The 24,962-nt window shown below is 38.8% G+C and overlaps 1 protein-coding gene across 1 annotated transcript; it reads left to right on the plus strand.

Moving 5' to 3' along the window:
• Positions 1-8,646: 8,646 nt before the first annotated feature.
• Positions 8,647-24,516, plus strand: LOC117329944 (urea-proton symporter DUR3-like). Its single transcript, XM_033888176.1, has 7 exons — positions 8,647-8,693; positions 10,937-11,180; positions 19,072-19,188; positions 20,858-21,494; positions 21,665-21,830; positions 22,466-22,905; positions 23,297-24,516. The coding sequence occupies exons 1-7, from the start codon at positions 8,647-8,649 to the stop codon at positions 23,878-23,880; spliced, it is 2,235 nt and encodes a 744-aa protein (XP_033744067.1). The 3' UTR covers positions 23,881-24,516.
• The last annotated feature ends 446 nt before the right edge of the window (positions 24,517-24,962 follow it).

Raw genomic sequence — 24,962 nt, forward strand, 5'->3', positions numbered from 1 at the left:
CACATCTCTCTTTAGGATATGTCAAGAAAGTGGTCCATAATTCCAATACCCTTAGTATAGTTGTTGAAGATTTGGATATCTCAAGCAAGTAACTGATAGTTTCTTACACACTTATGTGGTCACCGATATATAAAAAATACAAGCAATAAATGATAATAGCCTTGGCCTCTATACTTGTGTCAATCACCTTTAGTTTGTCTTTCATTCATTCATACCTTTATTCCTCCAAATTTTCAGAGTTACAAATGACATCAATATGTGTTAAAAAGGTAAATACACAACGACAAAAATGAATAGTTGCAATGAAATTAAATGTAGGAGATCAAACATGAAAAATATAGGATTATCTAATGACCGGTCATTGAAGTGTCACACAACATGTACGTGTATAGAGGTGAGTGGTCATTGAAGTGTCACACAACATGTCGTGTATAGAGGTGACCGGTCATTGAAGTGTCACACAACATGTCGTGTATAGAGGTGAGTGGTCATTGAAGTGTCACACAACATGTCGTGTATAGAGGTGACCGGTCATTGAAGTGTCACACAACATGTCGTGTATAGAGGTGAGTGGTCATTGAAGTGTCACACAACATGTCGTGTATAGAGGTGAGTGGTCATTGAAGTGTCACACAACATGTCGTGTATAGAGGTGAGTGGTGATTGAAGTGTCACACAACATGTACGTGTATAGAGGTGAGTGGTGATTGAAGTGTCACACAACATGTACGTGTATAGAGGTGAGTGGTCTTTGAAGTGTCACATAACATGTCGTGTATAGAGGTGAGTGGTCATTGAAGTGTCACATAACATGTACGTGTATAGAGGTGACCGGTCATTGAAGTGTCACATAACATACCTGTACAGAAGTGACCGGTCATGTTGTACAGTAATGTCAATAACGTCGTAATTACGTCAGACAAGGATTTGTCAATCGAACTTTCTATAGATAAGACATGGAAGAAATAAAATCAAAAGACATTTAAGACAAACGGAAGGTGTTAGAGACTTCTCAGACAAACTAAAGAAGTTTTGGACATCTCACTTCAGAATTGAGTGGTCATTACAGTGTCCTGCTATGCTGTGTACCTTTAGGTATGTCAATTGACATCGCTTGGTATTCATTGAATTATGATTGCATATGTCTTGATAAACATCCGTGATAAAGTTTCCCCGTTTATTTTAAAGGATTATGATAGTATCACAACTGTTTTTGAACTTCCATTATAAATAGAATTGTTTACACGGGCGTGGCTTTTTATTACTCCTAGGCAGGATACAACCAAGGAATTCAATAACATTCATAGGAAACCACATCACAGAGTTCATAACTGCCAGAGGGGACCAAAAATGGAATATCATAACTTTTTGAGGACCAAACCAAGGAATTCTATGGCAAGCCAACTTAACATTTATTCAAGGAGCAATGTCGATCTTGTATTTCAGAAACAATATATCAGATATCTTATATAGCATATGAGATATCTTATATATTATATAAGATATCTCATATGCTATATAAGATATCATATATATTATATAAGATATTTCATATACGATATGAGATATCTTATTCAGAAATTAAATCAGATTCTATATAAGATATCTTAATTAATATACTATATTTAGTATATGAGATATATCATTTAATTTTCTATATGAGATATCTTATATGATATATAAGATATCTCATAAAGCTATATACGATATCTTATATAATCAAAGATCTCGTTCCTATATAAGTTATCTTATATAACAACGAGATTTTAACAAAACGACGAAATGAAGTCTCCCCGTCCGGAAGTTGGTCGGACACGAGGCTGGACAAACCATGATGATCTTTTAATACGTTTAGTGCTGCTTTAGAATCATCTATATAGCCTAGTATATGTTCTGATAAACCGTTGCCATGTAAATGAAAATGTTCGGCCTTTTCAACACATTGTTCAATGCCATCGAATAATCTATCCTTCTCCGCCATAGTGCCATTGGATCACGTGCTCTGTTCAAGGGAGAAATTAGTTTCTTGGTTTATTGCCTAGAAATATCGTTCCTATATACAGTAAGATATCTTATATAGCAATGAGATTTAAATTATATAAGATATCTTATATAACATATGAGATATCTTATATAATATATAAGATATCTTACATAGAAAATTAAATGAGATATCTTATATGCGATATAAGATATATTACATAATATATAAGATATCTTATTTAATTATATAACATATCTCATTTAATTTCTATATGAGATATCTTATATATTATATCATAATTAATGTAATCGTGTAACCCCATATCTACAACAGGGAATCTTGTAACCCCATATCTACAACAGGGAATCGTGTAACCCCCTTATCTACAACAGGGAATCGTGTAACCCCCATATCTACAACAGGGAATCGTGTTACCCCATATCTACAACAGGGAATCGTTTAACCCCATATCTACAACAGGGAATCGTTTAACCCCCAAATCTACAACAGGGAATCGTGTAACCCCCATATCTACAACAGGGAATCGTGTAACCCCCATATCTCCAACAGGGAATCGTATAACCCCCATATCTACAACAGGGAATCGTGTAACCCCCATATCTACAACAGGGAATCGTGTAACCCCCATATCTACAACAGGGAATCGTGTAACCCCCATATCTACAACAGGGAATCGTGTAACCCCATATCTACAACAGGGAATCGTGTAACCCCCATATCTACAACAGGGAATCGTGTAACCCCATATCTACAACAGGGAATCGTGTAACCCCCATATCTACAACAGGGAATCGTGTAACCCCATATCTACTACAGGGAATCGTGTAACCCCATATCTACAACAGGGAATCGTGTAACCCCCATATCTACAACAGGGAATCGTGTAACCCCCATATCTACAACAGGGAATCGTGTAACCCCCATATCTACAACAGGGAATCGTGTAACCCCATATCTACAACAGGGAATCGTGTAACCCCCATATCTACAACAGGGAATCGTGTAACCCCATATCTACAACAGGGAATCGTGTAACCCCCATATCTACAACAGGGAATCGTGTAACCCCATATCTACTACAGGGAATCGTGTAACCCCATATCTACAACAGGGAATCGTGTAACCCCCATATCTACAACAGGGAATCGTGTAACCCCATATCTACAACAGGGAATCGTGTAACCCCATATCTACAACAGGGAATCGTGTAACCCCCATATCTACAACAGGGAATCGTGTAACCCCATATCTACAACAGGGAATCGTGTAACCCCATATCTACAACAGGGAATCGTGTAACCCCCATATCTACAACAGGGAATCGTGTAACCCCATATCTACAACAGGGAATCGTGTAACCCCATATCTACAACAGGGAATCGTGTAACCCCATATCTACAACAGGGAATCGTGTAACCCCCATATCTACAACAGGGAATCGTGTAACCCCCTTATCTACAACAGGGAATCGTGTAACCCCCATATCTACAACAGGGAATCGTGTAACCCCATATCTACAACAGGGAATCGTGTAACCCCATATCTACAACAGGGAATCGTGTTACCCCATATCTACAACAGGGAATCGTGTAACCCCCATATCTACAACAGGGAATCGTGTAACCCCATATCTACAACAGGGAATCGTGTAACCCCCATATCTACAACAGGGAATCGTGTTACCCCATATCTACAACAGGGAATCGTGTAACCCCCATATCTACAACAGGGAATCGTGTAACCCCATATCTACAACAGGGAATCGTATAACCCCCATATCTACAACAGGGAATCGTGTAACCCCATATCTACAAAAGGGAATCGTGTAACCCCCATATCTACAACAGGGAATCGTGTAACCCCCATATCTACAACAGGGAATCGTGTAACCCCATATCTACTACAGGGAATCGTGTAACCCCCATATCTACAACAGGGAATCGTGTAACCCCATATCTACAACAGGGAATCGTGTAACCCCATATCTACAACAGGGAATCGTGTAACCCCCATATCTACAACAGGGAATCGTGTAACCCCCATATCTACAACAGGGAATCGTGTAACCCCCATATCTACAACAGGGAATCGTGTAACCCCCATATCTACAACAGGGAATCGTGTAACCCCATATCTACAACAGGGAATCGTGTAACCCCCATATCTACAACAGGGAATCGTGTAACCCCATATCTACAACAGGGAATCGTGTAACCCCCATATCTACAACAGGGAATCGTGTAACCCCATATCTACAACAGGGAATCGTGTAACCCCATATCTACAACAGGGAATCGTGTAACCCCCATATCTACAACAGGGAATCCCGTTACGTGTAACCCCATATCTACAACAGGGAATCGTGTAACCCCATATCTACAACAGGGAATCGTGTAACCCCCATATCTACAACAGGGAATCGTGTAACCCCATATCTACAACAGGGAATCGTGTAACCCCATATCTACAACAGGGAATCGTGTAACCCCCATATCTACAACAGGGAATCGTGTAACCCCATATCTACAACAGGGAATCGTGTAACCCCATATCTACAACAGGGAATCGTGTAACCCCATATCTACAACAGGGAATCGTGTAACCCCCATATCTACAACAGGGAATCGTGTAACCCCCTTATCTACAACAGGGAATCGTGTAACCCCCATATCTACAACAGGGAATCGTGTAACCCCATATCTACAACAGGGAATCGTGTAACCCCATATCTACAACAGGGAATCGTGTAACCCCATATCTACAACAGGGAATCGTGTTACCCCATATCTACAACAGGGAATCGTGTAACCCCCATATCTACAACAGGGAATCGTGTAACCCCATATCTACAACAGGGAATCTTATAACCCCCATATCTACAACAGGGAATCGTGTAACCCCATATCTACAACAGGGAATCGTGTAACCCCCATATCTACAACAGGGAATCGTGTAACCCCCATATCTACAACAGGGAATCGTGTAACCCCATATCTACAACAGGGAATCGTGTAACCCCCATATCTACAACAGGGAATCGTGTAACCCCATATCTACAACAGGGAATCGTGTAACCCCATATCTACAACAGGGAATCGTGTAACCCCCATATCTACAACAGGGAATCGTGTAACCCCCATATCTACAACAGGGAATCGTGTAACCCCCATATCTACAGCAGGGAATCGTGTAACCCCCATATCTACAACAGGGGATCGTGTAACCCCATATCTACAACAGGGAATCGTGTAACCCCCATATCTACAACAGGGAATCGTGTAACCCCATATCTACAACAGGGAATTGTGTAACCTCCATATCTACAACAGGGAATCGTGTAACCCCATATCTACAACAGGGGATCGTGTAACCCCATATCTACAACAGGGAATCGTGTAACCCCCATATCTACAACAGGGAATCGTGTAACCCCCATATCTACAGCAGGGAATCGTGTAACCCCCATATCTACAGCAGGGAATCGTGTAACCCCATATCTACAACAGGGAATCGTGTAACCCCATATCTACAACAGGGAATCGTGTAACCCCCATATCTACAACAGGGAATCGTGTAACCCCATATCTACAACAGGGAATCGTGTAACCCCCATATCTACAACAGGGAATCGTGTAACCCCATATCTACAACAGGGAATCGTGTAACCCCATATCTACAACAGGGAATCGTGTAACCCCATATCTACAACAGGGAATCGTGTAACCCCATATCTACAACAGGGAATCGTGTAACCCCATATCTACAACAGGGAATCGTGTAACCCCCATATCTACAACAGGGAATCGTATAACCCCCATATCTACAACAGGGAATCGTGTAACCCCATATCTACAACAGGGAATCGTGTAACCTCCATATCTACAACAGGGAATCGTGTAACCCCATATCTACAACAGGGAATCGTGTAACCTCCATATCTACAACAGGGAATCGTGTAACCCCATATCTACAACAGGGAATCGTGTAACCCCATATCTACAACAGGGGATCGTGTAACCCCATATCTACAACAGGGAATCGTATAACCCCCATATCTACAACAGGGAATCGTGTAACCCCATATCTACAACAGGGAATCGTGTAACCCCCATATCTACAAGAGGGGATCGAGTTATCCCATATCTACAACAGGGAATCGTGTAACCCCATATCTACAACAGGGAATCGTGTTAGCCCATATCTACATCAGGGAATCGTGTAACCTCCATATCTACAACAGGGAATCGTGTAACCCCCATATCTACAACAGGGAATCGTGTAACCCCATATCTACAACAGGGAATCGTATAACCCCCATATCTACAACAGGGAATCGTGTAACCCCATATCTACAACAGGGAATCGTGTAACCCTCCATATCTACAACAGGGAATCGTGTAACCCCCATATCTACAACAGGGAATCGTGTAACCTCCATATCTACAACAGGGAATCGTGTAACCTCCATATCTACAACAGGGAATCGTGTAACCCCATATCTACAACAGGGAATCGTATAACCCCCATATCTACAACAGGGAATCGTGTAACCTCCATATCTACAACAGGGAATCGTGTAACCCCATATCTACAACAGGGAATCGTGTAACCCCCATATCTACAACAGGGAATCGTGTTACCCCATATCTACAACAGGGAATCGTGTAACCCCATATCTACAACAGGGAATCGTGTAACCCCCACATCTACAACAGGGAATCGTATAACCCCCATATCTACAACAGGGAATCGTGTAACCCCCATATCTACAACAGGGAATCGTGTAACCCCATATCTACAACAGGGAATCGTGTAACCCCCATATCTACAACAGGGAATCGTGTAACCCCCATATCTACAACAGGGAATCGTGTAACCCCCATATCTACAACAGGGAATCGAGTAACCCCATATCTACAACAGGGAATCGTGTAACCCCATATCTACAACAGGGAATCGTGTAACCCCATATCTACAACAGGGAATCGTGCAACCCCCATATCTACAACAGGGAATCGTATAACCCCCATATCTACAACAGGGAATCGTATAACCCCCATATCTACAACAGGGAATCGTGTAACCCCATATCTACAACAGGGAATCGTGTAACCCCCATATCTACAACAGGGAATCGTGTAACCCCCATATCTACAACAGGGAATCGTGTTACCCCATATCTACAACAGGGAATCGTATAACCCCCATATCTACAACAGGGAATCGTGTAACCCCATATCTACAACAGGGAATCGTGTAACCCCATATCTACAACAGGGGATCGTGTAACCCCATATCTACAACAGGGAATCGTATAACCCCCATATCTACAACAGGGAATCGTGTAACCCCATATCTACAACAGGGAATCGTGTAACCCCCATATCTACAACAGGGAATCGTGTAACCCCCATATCTACAAGAGGGGATCGAGTTATCCCATATCTACAACAGGGAATCGTGTAACCCCATATCTACAACAGGGAATCGTGTTAGCCCATATCTACAACAGGGAATCGTGTAACCTCCATATCTACAACAGGGAATCGTGTAACCCCCATATCTACAACAGGGAATCGTGTAACCCCCATATCTACAACAGGGAATCGTGTAACCCCATATCTACAACAGGGAATCGTGTAACCCCCATATCTACAACAGGGAATCGTGTAACCCCATATCTACAACAGGGAATCGTGTAACCCCATATCTACAACAGGGAATCGTGTAACCCCATATCTACAACAGGGAATCGTATAACCCCCATATCTACAACAGGGAATCGTGTAACCCCCATATCTACAACAGGGAATCGTGTAACCCCCATATCTACAAGAGGGGATCGAGTTATCCATATCTGCACCCTTGAGGGACGCGTAATATCATATCGATATGAGGGAATCGGGAGAATTTCCCTAATCCACAAGAGGAAACAAAAGTAAGAAACAAGATGATAACAAGAGGGGATCGGCTGTTCCGAAATCTCAACAATGCATTGTACCTCCACTCCGGAGTCCGAGTAATTGATATCCTCCTAATTATTCCACAAACGTTAGTATCAAGACAGCACAAAAACTCAATATATTATTAAATATTAATTTTTAAAGGAATATTAATTGAAACACAAAATCAATGAAATTAATTTTAATAATAGTGTTATCGCTTCAGTCCAGCTGTGATATGGTGTTCACTGGACTGTGGTATCAAAAACTGTCACCAAATAAAAGATGTGCACAATATAGGTATTGACATTATTTTAAACATTCCAGAGTATGTAGTTTTATATTACACCTGATAACACCTGTCCGTGAGCTATATGATGAAGAATACACTCACGTGACAGCGTTCTACATGGGAATCTTCTATTGACATACACATTGGGTAGTTCAGTAGTGCGAAACGCGTGTGAAGAAATAAGCCATTCATCGTTATACACGAGCATCGTCATTGGTGAAACGAAAAGAGGATTAGGGCAATCACAGTCAAATAAATTTCATCTGAAATAAATGTGTCCTTTTACTTTTCGCCTGATTAGATCACCTGACCGGTATTTCAGAGTCAGCGGTATGGCAGGAAAGTTGACACTCTGTTTGGTGGTACCACTGCTGATTTGTACAGACGTCGTATGGGCTGGTGTGAATATGTCGGAGTGTCCTGTCACTTTGGAAACTTCTAATTCGACCACTGGGTAAGTATTGATTTTTTATCTTCTCATTTTCGTATTTGAAAACAAAATTAATATATACCGTGGTAGTCTCTTCTGTTCTGTCTCCTCAAGCCACAGGATATATGTGTAGTTTAAATGCAAAAAACAAGTCGGTTGTGTGTTGTGTAATGCTAGTACACATCGGCGGGGTGGACTCTGAAGTAAATATCATTTTACGTTACATCTGAAGGTGAGTTATCAAGGTCAAGTATGATAAGTTTTTCAAAGTTTTTCAAAGTTTTTCAAAGCACTGCTTCATCTTAATACTTATCAACAATTCCCATTTGAGAAAGGTGATGCAGCGATGTAGAAATAAGGCAATAAACAAAAGTGTTGACATTGACGAACTAAGATATTATTGATAATTCTACCATGTTTGCTATGCAACGCCAGTTTTGATTGGTTTAAAACCATGTATTATTTTCCAATAATACACGCTCGTGCCAATAATACACGCTCGTGAGTCAAGGCTGTTACAATTTTATATATCTAATATTCACACACTTTATGTAAGGTTACTATAGCCGAGTGTTCTAATGGGTTAGTCTTTCGTTCAATTTTTATCACGACGCGAGTTCGAATCCTACGAGGCCCCTTACTTTTTTTTTATTTCTTTTTTTATCCCTTTTTTACTTTTCAAAATCAATGCCATATGATAGATGCTCTTGATCGTAGTACTGTAGTGTCTGTAAAGAAATGTACATTTCATCAACAAATAATGCAATACTCAAGAAATAAATTACAAGGTTTTCCCGGGGTTTCTTTGCTGTTTTTCTGTGGCCTTCGTTATTAATTTAATTGCAAAATATCCTCGTCCTCGTTGTATATCCTGCAACAATACACGAATCATCGTTAATTATTTCTTAAATAAATCACAAGTGTGGAGCATCAGGTCCAGGCTAAATCACATTTGGATTTAATAGTTGCAGATCTGATTTTGGCGCCTTCTAATGTCCTTCTGAGATCTGATTTTGGCGACTTCTAATGTCCTTCTGAGATCTGATTTTGGCGACCTGTTATGTCCTTTCGTGTTCTGATTTTGGCGACCTCTAAAGTCCTTCTGAGATCTGATTTTGGCGACCTCTAATGTCCTTCTGTGTTCTGATTTTGGCGACCTCCAATGTCCTTCTGAGATCTGATTTTGGCGACTTCTAATGTCCTTCTGAGATCTGATTTTGGTGACTTCTAATGTCCTTCTGAGATCTGATTTTGGCGCCTTCTAAAGTCCTTCTGAGATCTGATTTTGGCGCCTTCTAATGTCCTTCTGAGATCTGATTTTGGCGACTTCTAATGTCCTTCTGAGATCTGATTTTGGCGACTTCTAATGTCCTTCTGAGATCTGATTTTGGTGACTTCTAATGTCCTTCTGAGATCTAATTTTGGCGCCTTCTAATGTCCTTCTGAGATCTAATTTTGGCGCCTTCTAATGTCCTTCTGAGATCTAATTTTGGCGCCTTCTAATGTCCTTCTGAGATCTAATTTTGGCGACTTCTAATATCCTTCTGAGATCTAATTTTTGCGACTTCTAATGTCTTCCTGTGTTCTGATTTTGGCGACCTCAAATATATACAATGTTTATTAAAGACCCAATTAGTAGTTAATTTCACGTATTACTAGATTATGATTTTAATAAATAAATCCATGAACAAATAAATAAAACATCAAACATATATAATCCATTTCATCGTATACAATTAACCACCTCTAGAAAAAATGGAAAAAATAGTTTTTCAATTTTTCAACATTAATCATCCCCTTTTTATAATGCTTTAAATAGAACAACTCTTGAAATGAGGTTGAAGGATGAAAACCCTCCTTGGAGGCTTTCTTGGAGTTTGACTATGCCATGTCAATATCAACTGTGTTGTGTCATCACAGTTATGTCTAGACTACAGACACAGAAACCTACATTTGTAATTAGTTGTTTAATGACTAGATCAGGTGTACACAAAGGTAAATTTTCACGGTGTAGCTCGTGAGTGTTGATCGAATTAATTAGTTATTTGTGTCACACACACCTGGTTATCAACATTGTACACTTCCATGACAATATAGGTTATACCTGGTATAACTCATTTACAGTAATTAATTACAAATTTGAATTGTATATTTTAAATCGATTGAGAAAGACACTCAAACCCGACATAGATAACGACACAATTACTAAACCGTAAATTCTTAATGTTTCACCGAATAAATGAATCCGATTTGTTTTCCTTTTCAAGCCCAAATCCTGTCCTGGAGAAGTACGAGTCAGCCTTGTTGATACTTCTAGGATTCGGCGGGTTCTCCATCATCCTCGCTCTGATACACAACGCCATCAGGAAACATATCTTCCATGATGAACACAGCCTGGATACGACATTTGACGCCGGAGGTGACGTCAGTACCAGTCTGACGGCGGTCACAGTTGCGTCACAGTTGTTTTGGCCAGCCGACATCCTCCAGAGTGCAACGATCACCACAAAGGTAAAACGAATGTGACAATTCCATATATAGGTAGAATTTAAAATCCGGAAGAAATGATGGAATGAATAGTGTCGTAGAATAAATGGAAGAGTATCTTACCATTCTCTAGATTACACCCGTGATAAACAACTATGCTATTATTGTACTACAGTGAGCGGTATAATACGGAGATTAACGGACGGGGAACAACCATTTATTCTACATTTACATTCGCACTGCAGTGGCACTATGGAAACCTAGTAAATATATCGGGTGATAGTATTATGAACGTAAATGAGTATGAATACAAACATGTAAACAAATAAGGCACATCACACCTAACTCTCGTTTGGACGAGACATTTTAGAAACGGTATAATAGCTATGTTTATTGCCGTCAAATTTGTCGTCTTTTGTCACGTTTTGGGAGAAACCCAGCATAGAAATATAGGCCCTCGTAATCGTCGGAATGTTCTGGCGGCCATTATTGTTCAGTATCGTCCGAGATAAAGCATTATCAGCATGTCGACACGGTACAACTGAAGAAAGATCATTAGCTCTCTTATAAAATGTGTTGTCAACAAGCAATATCACGGGTTCTCCAGGAACATGACGTATAACTCTCAGAATAACTGGACGCAGATATATGTCCCCATGGCGACCACATCACTCAGTTTTCATATCCATCGGAAATACCTGCGACGTATGCCCTTATATACACACGATACCATTTATAATAAGGACAGTTATCCTACTACTCTATAACAGAAGGACAATAGACAAGGTGATAACGTTTTACCTGATTCATGACGAAATACCATGTATTCTTAATGATAACTATTTCCTATGGACTTTATTTCAAAGCCTCGGTTCCAGCAGAACGCGCAAAAAGTTTCCGCCTTGAGAAAGAAAGACGTGTTATTGAGATATTCCGCTAATCAAAACATTCAAGAGGCTATTGGAGTATTTAATTTTCGGTCGTAATTGTTTCTTTTTTTTGTTTCGCTTTTATATATATATATATATATATGTTTTGATAACGAATGAAAGATAATTTAACCCGAAGTTCGTGCAGTAACAAAATCTGTTTTGTGAAGTCTCAAAAGTATCTTTAATTGTAAGTACACTGTATGCCGAGACACGTTCCGTATTCCCATAGCGTTAATGCAGGTGCCCTTATTTGTATCATTGGCTTTTTGAAATATTAAATGGCGCGATTGATAAACACTAAGAAATAGCTATCCATTTCCATCTCTGATGTTTAACACCATCGATGATATTATTCATTTCTATGAATCAGGTACGAGTTGAAAACACTTCAATAACACTGAACTATAAGTATACCATTGTGATTTATCCATCATACGTGTACTGAGGTAGTGTCAGGCCGCGTGTTGGGGTTTTCCCAGGTAAATGTCTATCATTTAAACATTTAAGGATTGTAAACATGTGTTAATCAGCTGTAAAATATACCTTTCACCATTTTCTTACCCTTACGTGTCCATCAATTGGCGTTTTGCAGTAGTATCTATACAGGTGTGAAATAGGAAACGTAAATTGGGTACATTGAGGTGGTTTATAAACTCTTTTTACTGGTCATCAAAAGAAATACTTTCAATTTCCGATATTTTCTGAGGAATGATTTAAAGAGAGTCACCACGGCGTGAGAACACAACACAATAAATCCAGGTAAATCCACAACACAATGGCCCATGTTAATACTATCGCCTTAATATAAATATCGGCCCAAGTATGTATGTTATTAACTCTGTGGTTGGTTTATGTATACCATTGCGTTGTAAAATGAATAAAATAAAATACTTTATTTAGACTAATAGAAAATGTTTATACACCTCTTCTCCAATTTGGTTTGAAATAAATGTCTTGTTCTTAAACCTTTTTCAACTGTAAATAACGACATAGACAACTGATTTAAATTAAATCGCATGTATATGTTATTCGTTATAATTACACGTCCAGGGTAATATTTAGAAGAAGAAGAAACAGACATAGATTATGCCCTGCACATTAGCATAAACACTAGAAATTCTACCTTCTGTCAACTCCCAATCATATAATGAATAGCAAGGGGGTCTAAATATTGGATCAAACATTTTTCCTCTATAAACTCCATTATGAAATGAAGTCACCGGGTCGGTTGTTTTTTCAGTGTGATAAAGCTATAAAAAAAAATCAGTGGCCCAATCATTTCTGTGTGGGGACACTATAAAGGTGTCCGTCAGTGGCCCCACCATTTCAGTGTGATGACACTATAAAGACGTCCGTCAGTGACCTCATCATTTCAGCGTGCTTACACTATAAAGGTGTCCGTCAGTGACCCCATCATTTCATTGTGATCTCACTATAAAGACGTCCGTCAGTGACCCCATCATTTCAGTGTGATGACACTATAAAGACGTCCGTCAGTGGCCCCACCATTTCAGTGTGATGACAATATTAAAACGTCCGACAGTGGCCCCATTATTTTAATGTGATGATGCCATAAAGACGTCCGTCCGTCACCTCAAAATTTCAGTGTGATGACACGATAAAGACGTCCGTCAGTGGCCTCATCATTTCAGTGTGATGACACTATAAAGTCGTCCGTCAGTGGATTCATCATTTCAGTGTGATGACACTATAAAGACGTCCGTCAGTGACCTCATCATTTCATTGTGATGACACTACAAAAACGGTCGTCAGTGGCCCCATCATCCGTGAGTGCTTCATTCGTAAACATCGCAATTAAAGAAAAGTAAATAAATGTATTACCCTTTTTCTCTGGGTATTTGCTTTCAGTCAACTGCTCAAATACTTGGAATTATACAAGTGACAAAATTACACCACACTTTGTGGACAATTGAGAGTGTAAGCTTCACACTTTCACAAACACTCACGCGCTGCCATCACATCGATTTAACTCGCGATGTTATTTTGTCGAACCTTTTAGTTATCTTATTTATTTATCTACCTTTACGATCTGTACACCACCTAAGATGTTTTCTAATTTATTATAAAAGGCCCTCGGCAAATTATCGACCGAAGGGATCGTTTTAAAAAACATAACGATATTTTTCGGTATTAAATTTGTGTAACTGTTCCATGATCGTATGTAATTTACCTGTGTCTTGATAAAGGGGCAGATTGCCTCGGAAATTCAACAATTTACTTGTCAGTACTGTCGTTATTACTACGTGACTAATTGTTTATTTCTAGTAATACGCATCCAGCGAACATCTGTTTGTTAGGATCCAGTACCTATATTGGACTATACCGCCGTTATTGCTCACTAGACCATATATAATTTCTTTATGTAACAAAAGTTGCGAAACAAAATATATCATTTATAAATCAATCTTGTTGACCCGGATGGATGAGTATCTGGAGAAAACCCGCCGAGGTGAAAGGCATGTTACCACTGAACAGCCGATCAGTACTTACTATATCAGACTACGTTATTGTCGGACAGTGGTTACTCAAGCTATCCATACCGTATATAGCACAGACAAAAAAGATGAAAAGGCCAATTTCTAACTCGAGCTCTTCCCCAACCTCAAAATTACCGAACCAAATAATATCTAAAGCTGCTGTTTCGGAACTGGACTGTCCTGAACGCCAGTGACCAGGCAGCTAAAATGGTTCGGGCGTCCGTCTAAGGCTCGGACCTCAGAATTCAAATCCTGGACTGGTCACTGTTTCTTCTGTTACATTTGGCGCCCAACTAAATACTCGCGGAGGTGGTATAGGGCCATGTGTGTCTTCCGTGTCGAAGACTTTGTTGAAGTTTGGGAGGAACGCTGGTGGCCAGTAGCTCAAATGCCTAGAGCGTCCGTCTAGTGTTTTGAGGTCCTGGGTATGTTGCATTTTTACCTCCCTGGACATATTTACCTCCCTGGACATTTTTACCTCCCTGGACATATTTACCTCCCTGGACATTTTTACCTCCCTGAACATTTTTACCTCCCTGGACAGTTTTATCTCCCTGGACATATTTACCTCCCTGGACATTTTTACCTCCCTGGACAAAGTCCGAGGTATAGTCATGGGTCGTATTTTTGGGGAACAGTTTGCCTTTCGTCAACGATTTGAGCTTTCCTAGTACATACAGGAGACATTTGATTAAATACAACGAAAGATATTATGCTCAGCTCGAGTTGAGAAGTCTGTGATGACATTAACTTAATTCATTAGTGATCGAGTAATAAGGGAAAACTTTTATTTGTGTTATAGATATTGATATACGTATTACTTATGTAGACGAACGCATTGATGTTAGGGGACTATAGACGGGGTATGCTCCTCAATGGAGTCAGGATTTGCCCTAATTAATTTATCTACGATAGCCGATAGCAGCCTGGCACAAATATATAGTGAAGTGAATGTGTCACGCTGTTTAACAGCAGTATCATGACACAAAAATATCTAATTAAGTAAATGTGTACCGATAATTCGTACATAAACATCATGACACAAAAATCTCTGGTTAAACCATGTTGGGTCGATGTGTCTTTTCAAGAATATGTCTGGTTTTCCAAGACGACGGACCATTAGAACTTTCCACTTAGATATCGTCAGAGAAATAAAACAGGTGCGTGATTTATGGAAGGACAGCTCTGTTGTAGCACACGGCTTTGTAGTGGTTGGTTTAAAATTATCAAAGAAGCAAAGGCGGGATACCGAAATGTAAGTATATTTCTTCGACAGTACATTTACTTATTATTTACATTTGATCAACCCTGAAATATTGGATGACAAACGTACGAGTTTTGATATATATGTACTCGATGAGATTTTTGTGTCAGGCTGTTTTTGTACGAATTATCGGTACACATTTACTTAATTAGAGATTTTTGTGTCATGATACTGCTGTTAAACAGAGTGACACATTTACTTTACTATATATTTGTGTCGGGCTACTATCGGCCAACGTATGTGTCAGTTTCCATGTCCGAAAATATTCCATGATATTTTTGCTTTCATTTATACATATAACTTAGAAACACAAGTGACGAAGGAAGACATAATACATATATATATGTTATGTTTGTTGGGATCCAGTACCTATATGTTGGACCATACCGTCGTTATTACATACTAGACCATATACAACACATTGTTAGGATCAAGTACCTGTATTGGACCATACCGTCGTTATTACTTACTAGACACGGTACAACACTATGTTAGGATCCAGTACCTATATTGGACCATAACGTCATTGTTACTTACTAGACCCTATACAACACTATGCTAGGATCCAGTACCTATATTGGACCATACCGTCGTTATTACTTACTAGACCCTATACAATACTATGTTAGGATCCAGTACCTGTATTGGACCATACCGTCGTTATTACTTACTAAACCCTATACAACACTGTTTTAGGATCCAGTACCTATATTGGACCATACCGTCGTTATTACTTACTAGACCCTATACAACACTATGTTAGGATCCAGTACCTATATTGGACCATACCGTCGTTAATACTAACTAGACACGGTACAATACTATGTTAGGATCCAGTACCTGTATTGGACCATACCGTCGTTATTACTTACTAGACCCTATACAATACTATGTTAGGATCCAGTACCTATATTGGACCATACCGTCGTTATTACTTACTAAACCCTATACAACACTGTTTTAGGATCCAGTACCTATATGTTGGACCATACCGTCGTTATTATTTACTAGACCCTATACCACACTATGTTAGGATCCAGTACCTATATTGGACCATACCGTCGTTATTATTTACTAGACCCTATACAACACTGTTTTAGGATCCAGTACTATATTGGACCATACCGTCGTTATTACTTACTAGACCCTATACAACACTATGTTAGGATCCAGTACCTATATTGGACCATACCGTCGTTATTACTTACTAGACCCTATACAACACTATGTTAGGATCCAGTACCTATATTGGACCATGCCGTCGTTATTACTTACTAGACCCTATACAACACTATGTTAGGATCCAGTACCTATGTTGGACCATACCGTCGTTATTACTTACACTTTGTTAGGATGCAGTACCTATATTGGACCATACCGTCGTTATTACTTACTAGACCCTATACAACACTGTTTTAGGATCCAGTACCTATGTTGGACCATACTTTCGTTATTACTTACTAGACCCTATACAATACTATGTTAGGATCCAGTACCTATATTGGACCATACCGTCGTTATTACTTACTAGACCCTATACAACACTGTTTTAGGATCCAGTACCTATGTTGGACCATACCTTCGTTATTACTTACTAGACCCTATACCTACATCATTCGACGATAGTCTACCAGATTGGTGTCGGTAACAGACTGTTTAATGTTTCGCATATGTGGTGTGGTCCTTTGTAATTTATAATATTTACAGTCGTATCTACAATTGTATTTCTAATCAATTTGCACCCCTGACGATGTACAAGATACAGGACTTTGTGTTGATAATTGGATGACTCATACTTAAAATACAGGTTTGCAGCTTATTACATCATCACTACACCACTTTAAAGATACTCTAGCTGCCATGATCATATACTGACAAATCATCTGTTGATGTTGAAATTAATGCGAAAATATGAACGAGTTGTTTATCTTTTACCTTTGCCGTTGGAAGATTATACTACTTCCAAAATAATAATAAAATAGTTATGAACAATCAAAATAATAACAGATCTTTCCCAACTGTCCATCAAAATTCAGAAATCATAGCTTTGTCGTCGAACGATCCTGTCCTGGAAGGTACATGGCCATTGACCTCTGTCCTACTCACTGCATCATGGCGACATCCCAAGGTGTAGTCATTTTCTGTGTTTTCCATTTCTCCTTCATATCGATATTGCCAAATATCAGGGACAATTATTATGAACATTTAAAAATGATTAAACAATGATTAATCATCAGAGAAAACTCTAACAATAATGATGTATCAAAACTTGGTAATTTAACTCTTATACAATGTATGTAATAAAAACACAACCAATGTCGACATGGTAGTCAGACCCGAGGTCCATACACATTCTCACAGGTAGGAATACCGTATTTCTATAAAGCTTTTCAGTTATCCAATTAGTTCTTGGTACACGTGAACTGGGGTATTCATAATCTGATCAGTGGTCTAGTTTAAAGCCTCGTTTTTACATATCTCGGATGTAAATGTAATCGACCTGGAATCAGATTAAGGACACAGGTGTATATATTTACAAAAGGAAGCAGCTACACAGTATGTAAAGTTACAAACATTTGTTGACATATTAGTGTATATTTTATTTTGTTGTTTTACGAAAGTTACAATATTGTCGGTACCCTAATTTTGAGACTTGGAAGCCAATATAACCAACTAAAACCCCGTACATATATCTAAGAATAGTTCCCCTATTCCTCATATTTACATTGAAACAAACTAGGAAATTCTTTTTATTCATAAGTAGACTTACGTATTCGTGGTTTTTAAATTGTACGCTAATCAAACCCCACAAGAATGCATTACTGCATTCATCTACCAGCAAGTGTGTGGTGAACCTCTCGCTGGAACGTTGACCCAGTGACAAAATCTGACAAAAACCAACATTTAATTAAACTAAACTATTTATCTTACGTATGAATAAAATAGAGTTAAAATCAAGATTAGAAGTATCATCCTAATAACTATATAACTATATAATAAATTCAGCTAGATTTCCCATTGTGAAATGTTTATAAAGATTAAATATTCACAAGTAAGTCTGAAAACAAAACACTCCGGAACTGGCTCCAAACATTCATTACGCTAACTACCTATTATTTACATAACAGATTGACATAGAGCAATACTCAATCTGCCTGGTGTTTTCCATAGTTTTATGTTAAAATATTTATTACGCTAACTTTGTATCATTTACATTTCAGATTGGAATAGCCGGTCCATTTTGGTATTCTGTCAGCGTCATCCTCAACATTTTCATCTTTCCCATTTTCTCCGTTCATTTCAAAACACGGGCACCTGGGGCGAAAACCTACCTGCAGGTAAACATTGACATAGTGGAAATGTATACGGAGGTACATTTTTACATAATGAAAAGATACGAGCAGGTAAACTTTAACATAGTGGAAATGTATACGGAGGTACATTTTTACAAACGTACGAGCAGGTAAACTTTAACATAGTGGAAATGTATACGGAGGTACATTTTTACAAACGTACGAGCAGGTAAACTTTAACATAGTGGAAATGTATACGGAGGTACATTTTTACAAACGTACGAGCAGGTAAACTTTAACATAGTGGAAATGTATACGGAGGTACATTTTTACAAACGTACGAGCAGGTAAACTTTAACATAGTGGAAATGTATACGGAGGTACATTTTTACAAACGTACGAGCAGGTAAACTTTAAGATATCAAACATTCCTATATGGAGGTAATTTTTTACATAATGAAAACTCACTATAGGTAAACTTTAACATAGCGAAAAATGTACAGGTGCATAATGAAAACTTACCTGGAAGTAAACTGGTTGTTCGTAATTCATCTCGAAAGTAATTACCAAGCAAACACACACACACACACACACACACACATTCACCCACACCCTTACACCCACACCCACACCCACTCACACCCACACACACCCACCCCACACCCTCACACACACACACACTCTCTCTCTCTCTCTCTCTCTCTCTCTCTCTCTCTCTCTCTTAAAAAGCTTCACACTAACGGTAGCATACATACATATATACGTGTTATACGTTTTATTTTCTCACAGACATACACAAACAACAGAAAACGTGCACCATCTTTCTCACATTAACCCTCCCCCCCCCCCCCCTCCCAAAAAAAAAAATAAAAAAAATAAAAAAATATAGAAAGAAAAAAACATCATTACCACATACACATGCAGCGTATATAGTACATATACGCCCCTTTTATGTAAACAAAATAAAATACTTTAAATTACCCATCTTTACATATAAATCATAGTTATACAGTCGCTAAAGCTCGTGTCTTTTGTAACTTTTAAAAAATAACTTACTTGTGTGAAATAAATTCAATATCCAATAAGCACTCGTTGTGTAACCTCTATATAACCATCCAGGGACATAAGAATGTTAAATTCTTTGTACTTCTTAACAACAATCTTGTATTATATACACGGCGTATACATACATATTTCTTAACTGAACATTGTTATTATGTTTTCGTAAACGTTCATCTATTAAATTCCACAATGAATCAACACATTGACATTCAATGAAATCATCCTTAATTTTACACATACAACATTTATCTTTATCAATTTTTATTTATCTTACCCTCGTATTGTTATGGTTGTTGCGAGCTTGTAGCCATCAAATTATTCGTCTTATTCTGAATATGTTAATAAAGTTGAATTGAATTAAAATGTAATATATAACAATTATGTAACCCTGGTAAATACAGTCTTCATATATCTACCGATCGGTTCTGCGTAAGACTAGTAAGCCAGGGGTCCCGGGTTCGATCCTTAGCGAGGCAGTGATTTAAATTTAATGAACCCTGCGCCCAGTTACAATTTACTATTTGTTTAAATGAATATACATAGTAATTCTTGATTTTTAACCTTTTTCGTTTGTGAATTTTAAATCATATCAATAAGTTTGATAATCATTTAAATAACTACCAGCATTTGATTTGCTCCTTAATTATTTCAGATAATATACGCTAGATTTGGCAAGAAGGCTCACATAGTGTTTTGCTGTTTTGCCCTCCTCACGAATATGGTTATCATGACAGCGTTGCTACTAGCCGGTAAATCAACCATCCAGTCCTTAACCAAGGATATTTCGGACGAATACACTCTTCTAATTATGGCGACATTGTTTGGATCCTACTCGCTGATTGGTGGAATTGGAACCACGTTCTATGTATCATATTTCAATGCCTGTCTAATTTTCATCTCTTTAATGGTTTTCGTTGTGAACGTTTTACATAATAGCGATAGTCATCTTAATAACATTGGCGATGCTGCAAGAATGTTCAACGTTGTTTCGTGTGTAAAAGGACCAGAAGAAAACACCGGAAGTAGTTTCTTGACCTTCCGGTCTGGGGTTGGGATACTCTACGGCGTAATAGGTTTCTTCGTGGCATCGGCCGTTACCTACTGTGATCAAGCTTCCTGGCAGAGTAGGATTGCCGCCAAGCCGATGCAAGGTGTGTGGGGGTTCTTTCTGGCCGGATTTATGTGGCTAGCCATTCCCTCCACAATGGCAACAACAACAGGTATAGCTTACCTCGCTATCAGCAGCGAAAATAGCACGCACCTTTTGACCTCAGATCAGATAGATCAAGGTAAGATTTCTCATCCAAGCCTGACATTAACCAATTTGTATAACATCATATCAAGGCTTGTTGTTATCTGCTTCATAAACGATGTTCTATAAATGTCTAAAGTGGTTTTAATTTTGATATATTTTGTTCTCCATTAAGTGTCTTTCTATCTTCTCTATGTGGCGAACAAGGTTTGGTTACGCCGTTTATTGCCGAGAAGATCCTTGGTCCAACAGGAGGAATCCTTATACTCACAATACTTTCTATGGCATTGATGTCGACTGGGTCAGGGGAAGTAATGGCAATCTCATCTATCATCGTTTATGACATCTACCAAACCTACATCAAACCCTTCCGGTAAGTCTCATCTTTGTTTACGATGTCTATCAAACCTGTTTCCTTTCCTTCCGGTTAGTCCTATCATATCATTTGACACCTACCAGACCTACAATGTACACAAAGCGTCATCATTGTTTACGACATCTACCTGTGATTAACCAATTACATTAACCCTGTCTTTCTGTGCTTGGCTTTCTTACACTAGCTGTTTCTTGGACATCCGTCCTCATATGACCCTGGCAATTGGGGGAACATTAAACCCCTAAAATAAAACAAAAACACGTGCATGATTATTCTCTTTGGACATGACCTAGAAATATCAAGCTGTCTAAACGGACACCCTTCCACAAGACTAAAGGAAAATCTACACCAGTCTGGATTGCTTACACAATAATATGATCTATGAAGACCGACGAAGATTAAAAAGACAAAATTTGAGAACATGATATGCCTATAACACTTTGACATTCACATAAAGTGCGAAATCTAGGATTAGCTTTCAAACCATCAAATTTATAAAATCTCAGTCTGGTGAAGTATGGAGAGATGAAAAGTATCATTTTGTTATCATTTATATTATATATCTCCCAACCATTAAGATGACATCTGGTAGAAACAATCATGCTAAAGTATAGATGTTTTGTGTTTGCCAGTCAAGGTTTGAAAAAAACGCACTGCATCCTGTGTGGTAAACATGTGAGAGACTCGGAGTTAGATCCGCCTGCCTCAGAGGATCCAAACACTACATCCTACGATTCGACAGTGTGTCATTGTCAATCTGTCTCGGACTGTAAGCAGTGTGCCGAGGATATGTACAGACGTGTAGCCAGGAAATCACACGGAGTCCATTCACCGTACAGATGTACTATACACGGGCCCTACCGGACGTACCAGAACTACCTGATAGAGTTTAAGAACTGGTGTATCGTGTGGGTGACTGTCTGTATCATACCGTTCGGATTGCTTGTATTTGCAATAGGTATAGATCTGAACTGGATATTCTATGTAGGCGCTATTGTCACCATACCCTGTTTCCCGGCTGTCATCTTGTCTATTGTCTGGGTAAAGGCGACTTCTCGGGGACTTATATCAGGTAAGCATACTGGGTAGTCCACTTTGGACACCATGTAAACAAAGTCTATAGTCTTAAAATAGTTCATGATTCTTCTTAACGCCATTACGATAATGATAATAACTCATGCAAAACTGTCGTTTTACTGTATATCTACCACAAGAACTACGACAAAAGGGAGCTAAGTAGAACTAAACAGGTTAAAGTGGACAAGGAGGTACACCGTGCAAAGTTAAGCTCGTTTATTAATAATTCATTTATACTCGATGGGATCCGGACAATATGAAAATAACAAGTAAGCGTTTACTCTAATTATCGTTGGTTAATGGTCTAAATATGTTTAAATGTTGGACTATAATGAATAGTCAGGCTCATGACAAATAGTAATGTGATATTTTCCTATATATTCCAGGAGGGATAACCGGTCTGTTGATCGGTGTAGCCGCCATGCTTGGTGCTGCATCAACGTACGAGGGAGGTTTGCACAACTTCTTACTGAACACGTCACAGGACTATTCCATTTTGGCGGGAACTTGTTGCAGTTTCGGCTTCAGTTTGATTACTTGTATGATTGTGTCCGTTTTCACTCATAAAATCAAAACTGATGCTGATGCTGATGCTGAATGGAAGAAAATGTTCGACATTGATAATCCTCTTCATCCGTGGGAGATGAATCTACGGAAAGAATTAAAACAACAAATATACAACAAGAAACCTTCATCTGATCAGATAGCTGCTGCCTTCCGACAGGCCAAAATAACCGCCTACGTGGGAGGGAGTATATGTATCACCCTCGTCACCTTTATTATTCCTGGTATCATGGCCACATTTCCCGTCCTTGACGAGACTAAGTTTGAAATTTGGGTCGGATTGACTCAGGCCTGGGCGGTGATCATGGGCGTTGTTGCGATTGTAGCGCCCCCTGTAGAAGAAATAGTAAAGATCCGAAAACAGTACATTGAAAACAAAAAACATGTGACCGAATATCCGATATAGATGTAATCAGGGAAGCCTAGACGGAGTTTTAGACAGTCAAGATCATAAGACAAACTGGTATGGTTCGAAGCATATTATCACTGAAAGGACGGATAGTATTGGATCAAAAGATGAATTAATTAGATAAATAACCATGTGACGTAGAATTAAAATACATTCGAATATGGTAATCTGCTAATTATACAGTTATATATATATTATATGGGGGTCAAAGAAGTAATATAAACGGTAATTATCCGGATAACAATGTATCCTTGCAAAGGGATATATGCAGGATACGAATCACTTGACATGTTTATATGGGCCAAAGAAGTACATGTAATTATAACAGTATGGACAATGAAAAATGGCAATCCACCACTTTATCATGAAACAGATAATACATATACCATAATTTTATATATAAACAGGTACTAGAAAATGCAATAAGATACAGTAAGAGTAATATTTTTGGTAGTAGTTGAAATAACAACAACGAACCCTTCGGCTGGCGTGGGTCGAAGATGGCGGAGGCTAGCATGACATGTACTGAGCCGAGTTCTAAGATGGAACGCGCGTGCAAAAGCCGAAGTGTTGATAAACGTTTCGTCCCAAAATGATTATATATGGATACAGCGTTTGGGAACTGGTGAACGATATCACATAAACACTTGATGCACTATCGTCCATGAAATGGTAATGGATAAAATAAATATAATGTGTATAATGTCTGTAGAACTATCAAAATATCCCGTAAAGAATCCAAGTTGGCCAACGTCCCTGAGAACAAAGATATATGAAATTTATAAGAACTGTACAAACCAAAATCTACGAGTGCCGAAATGTCACTATGGAACACACCAGACTGTTGGGGACTGTCGAGATAAAGTCGACGACGGGAGGTGAATACATTTGAGTATCGGTACAGCAGTGTAATGTAATACTATTGTCGGGGGGGGGGGGGGGGGGGCAAATTGTGTATCGAATAGCAGCAACGTAATGTAAGATATATGAGGAATATTATTTGGGATGTCCAAAAACAATAGTTCAGGAATTAAGAAAATATTAACAAAATTAATGATTAATTAGATGAATTGTCAGGA

The sequence above is a fragment of the Pecten maximus genome, chromosome 6 (assembly GCF_902652985.1).
Source record: "Pecten maximus chromosome 6, xPecMax1.1, whole genome shotgun sequence".
Taxonomy (NCBI): domain Eukaryota; kingdom Metazoa; phylum Mollusca; class Bivalvia; order Pectinida; family Pectinidae; genus Pecten; species Pecten maximus.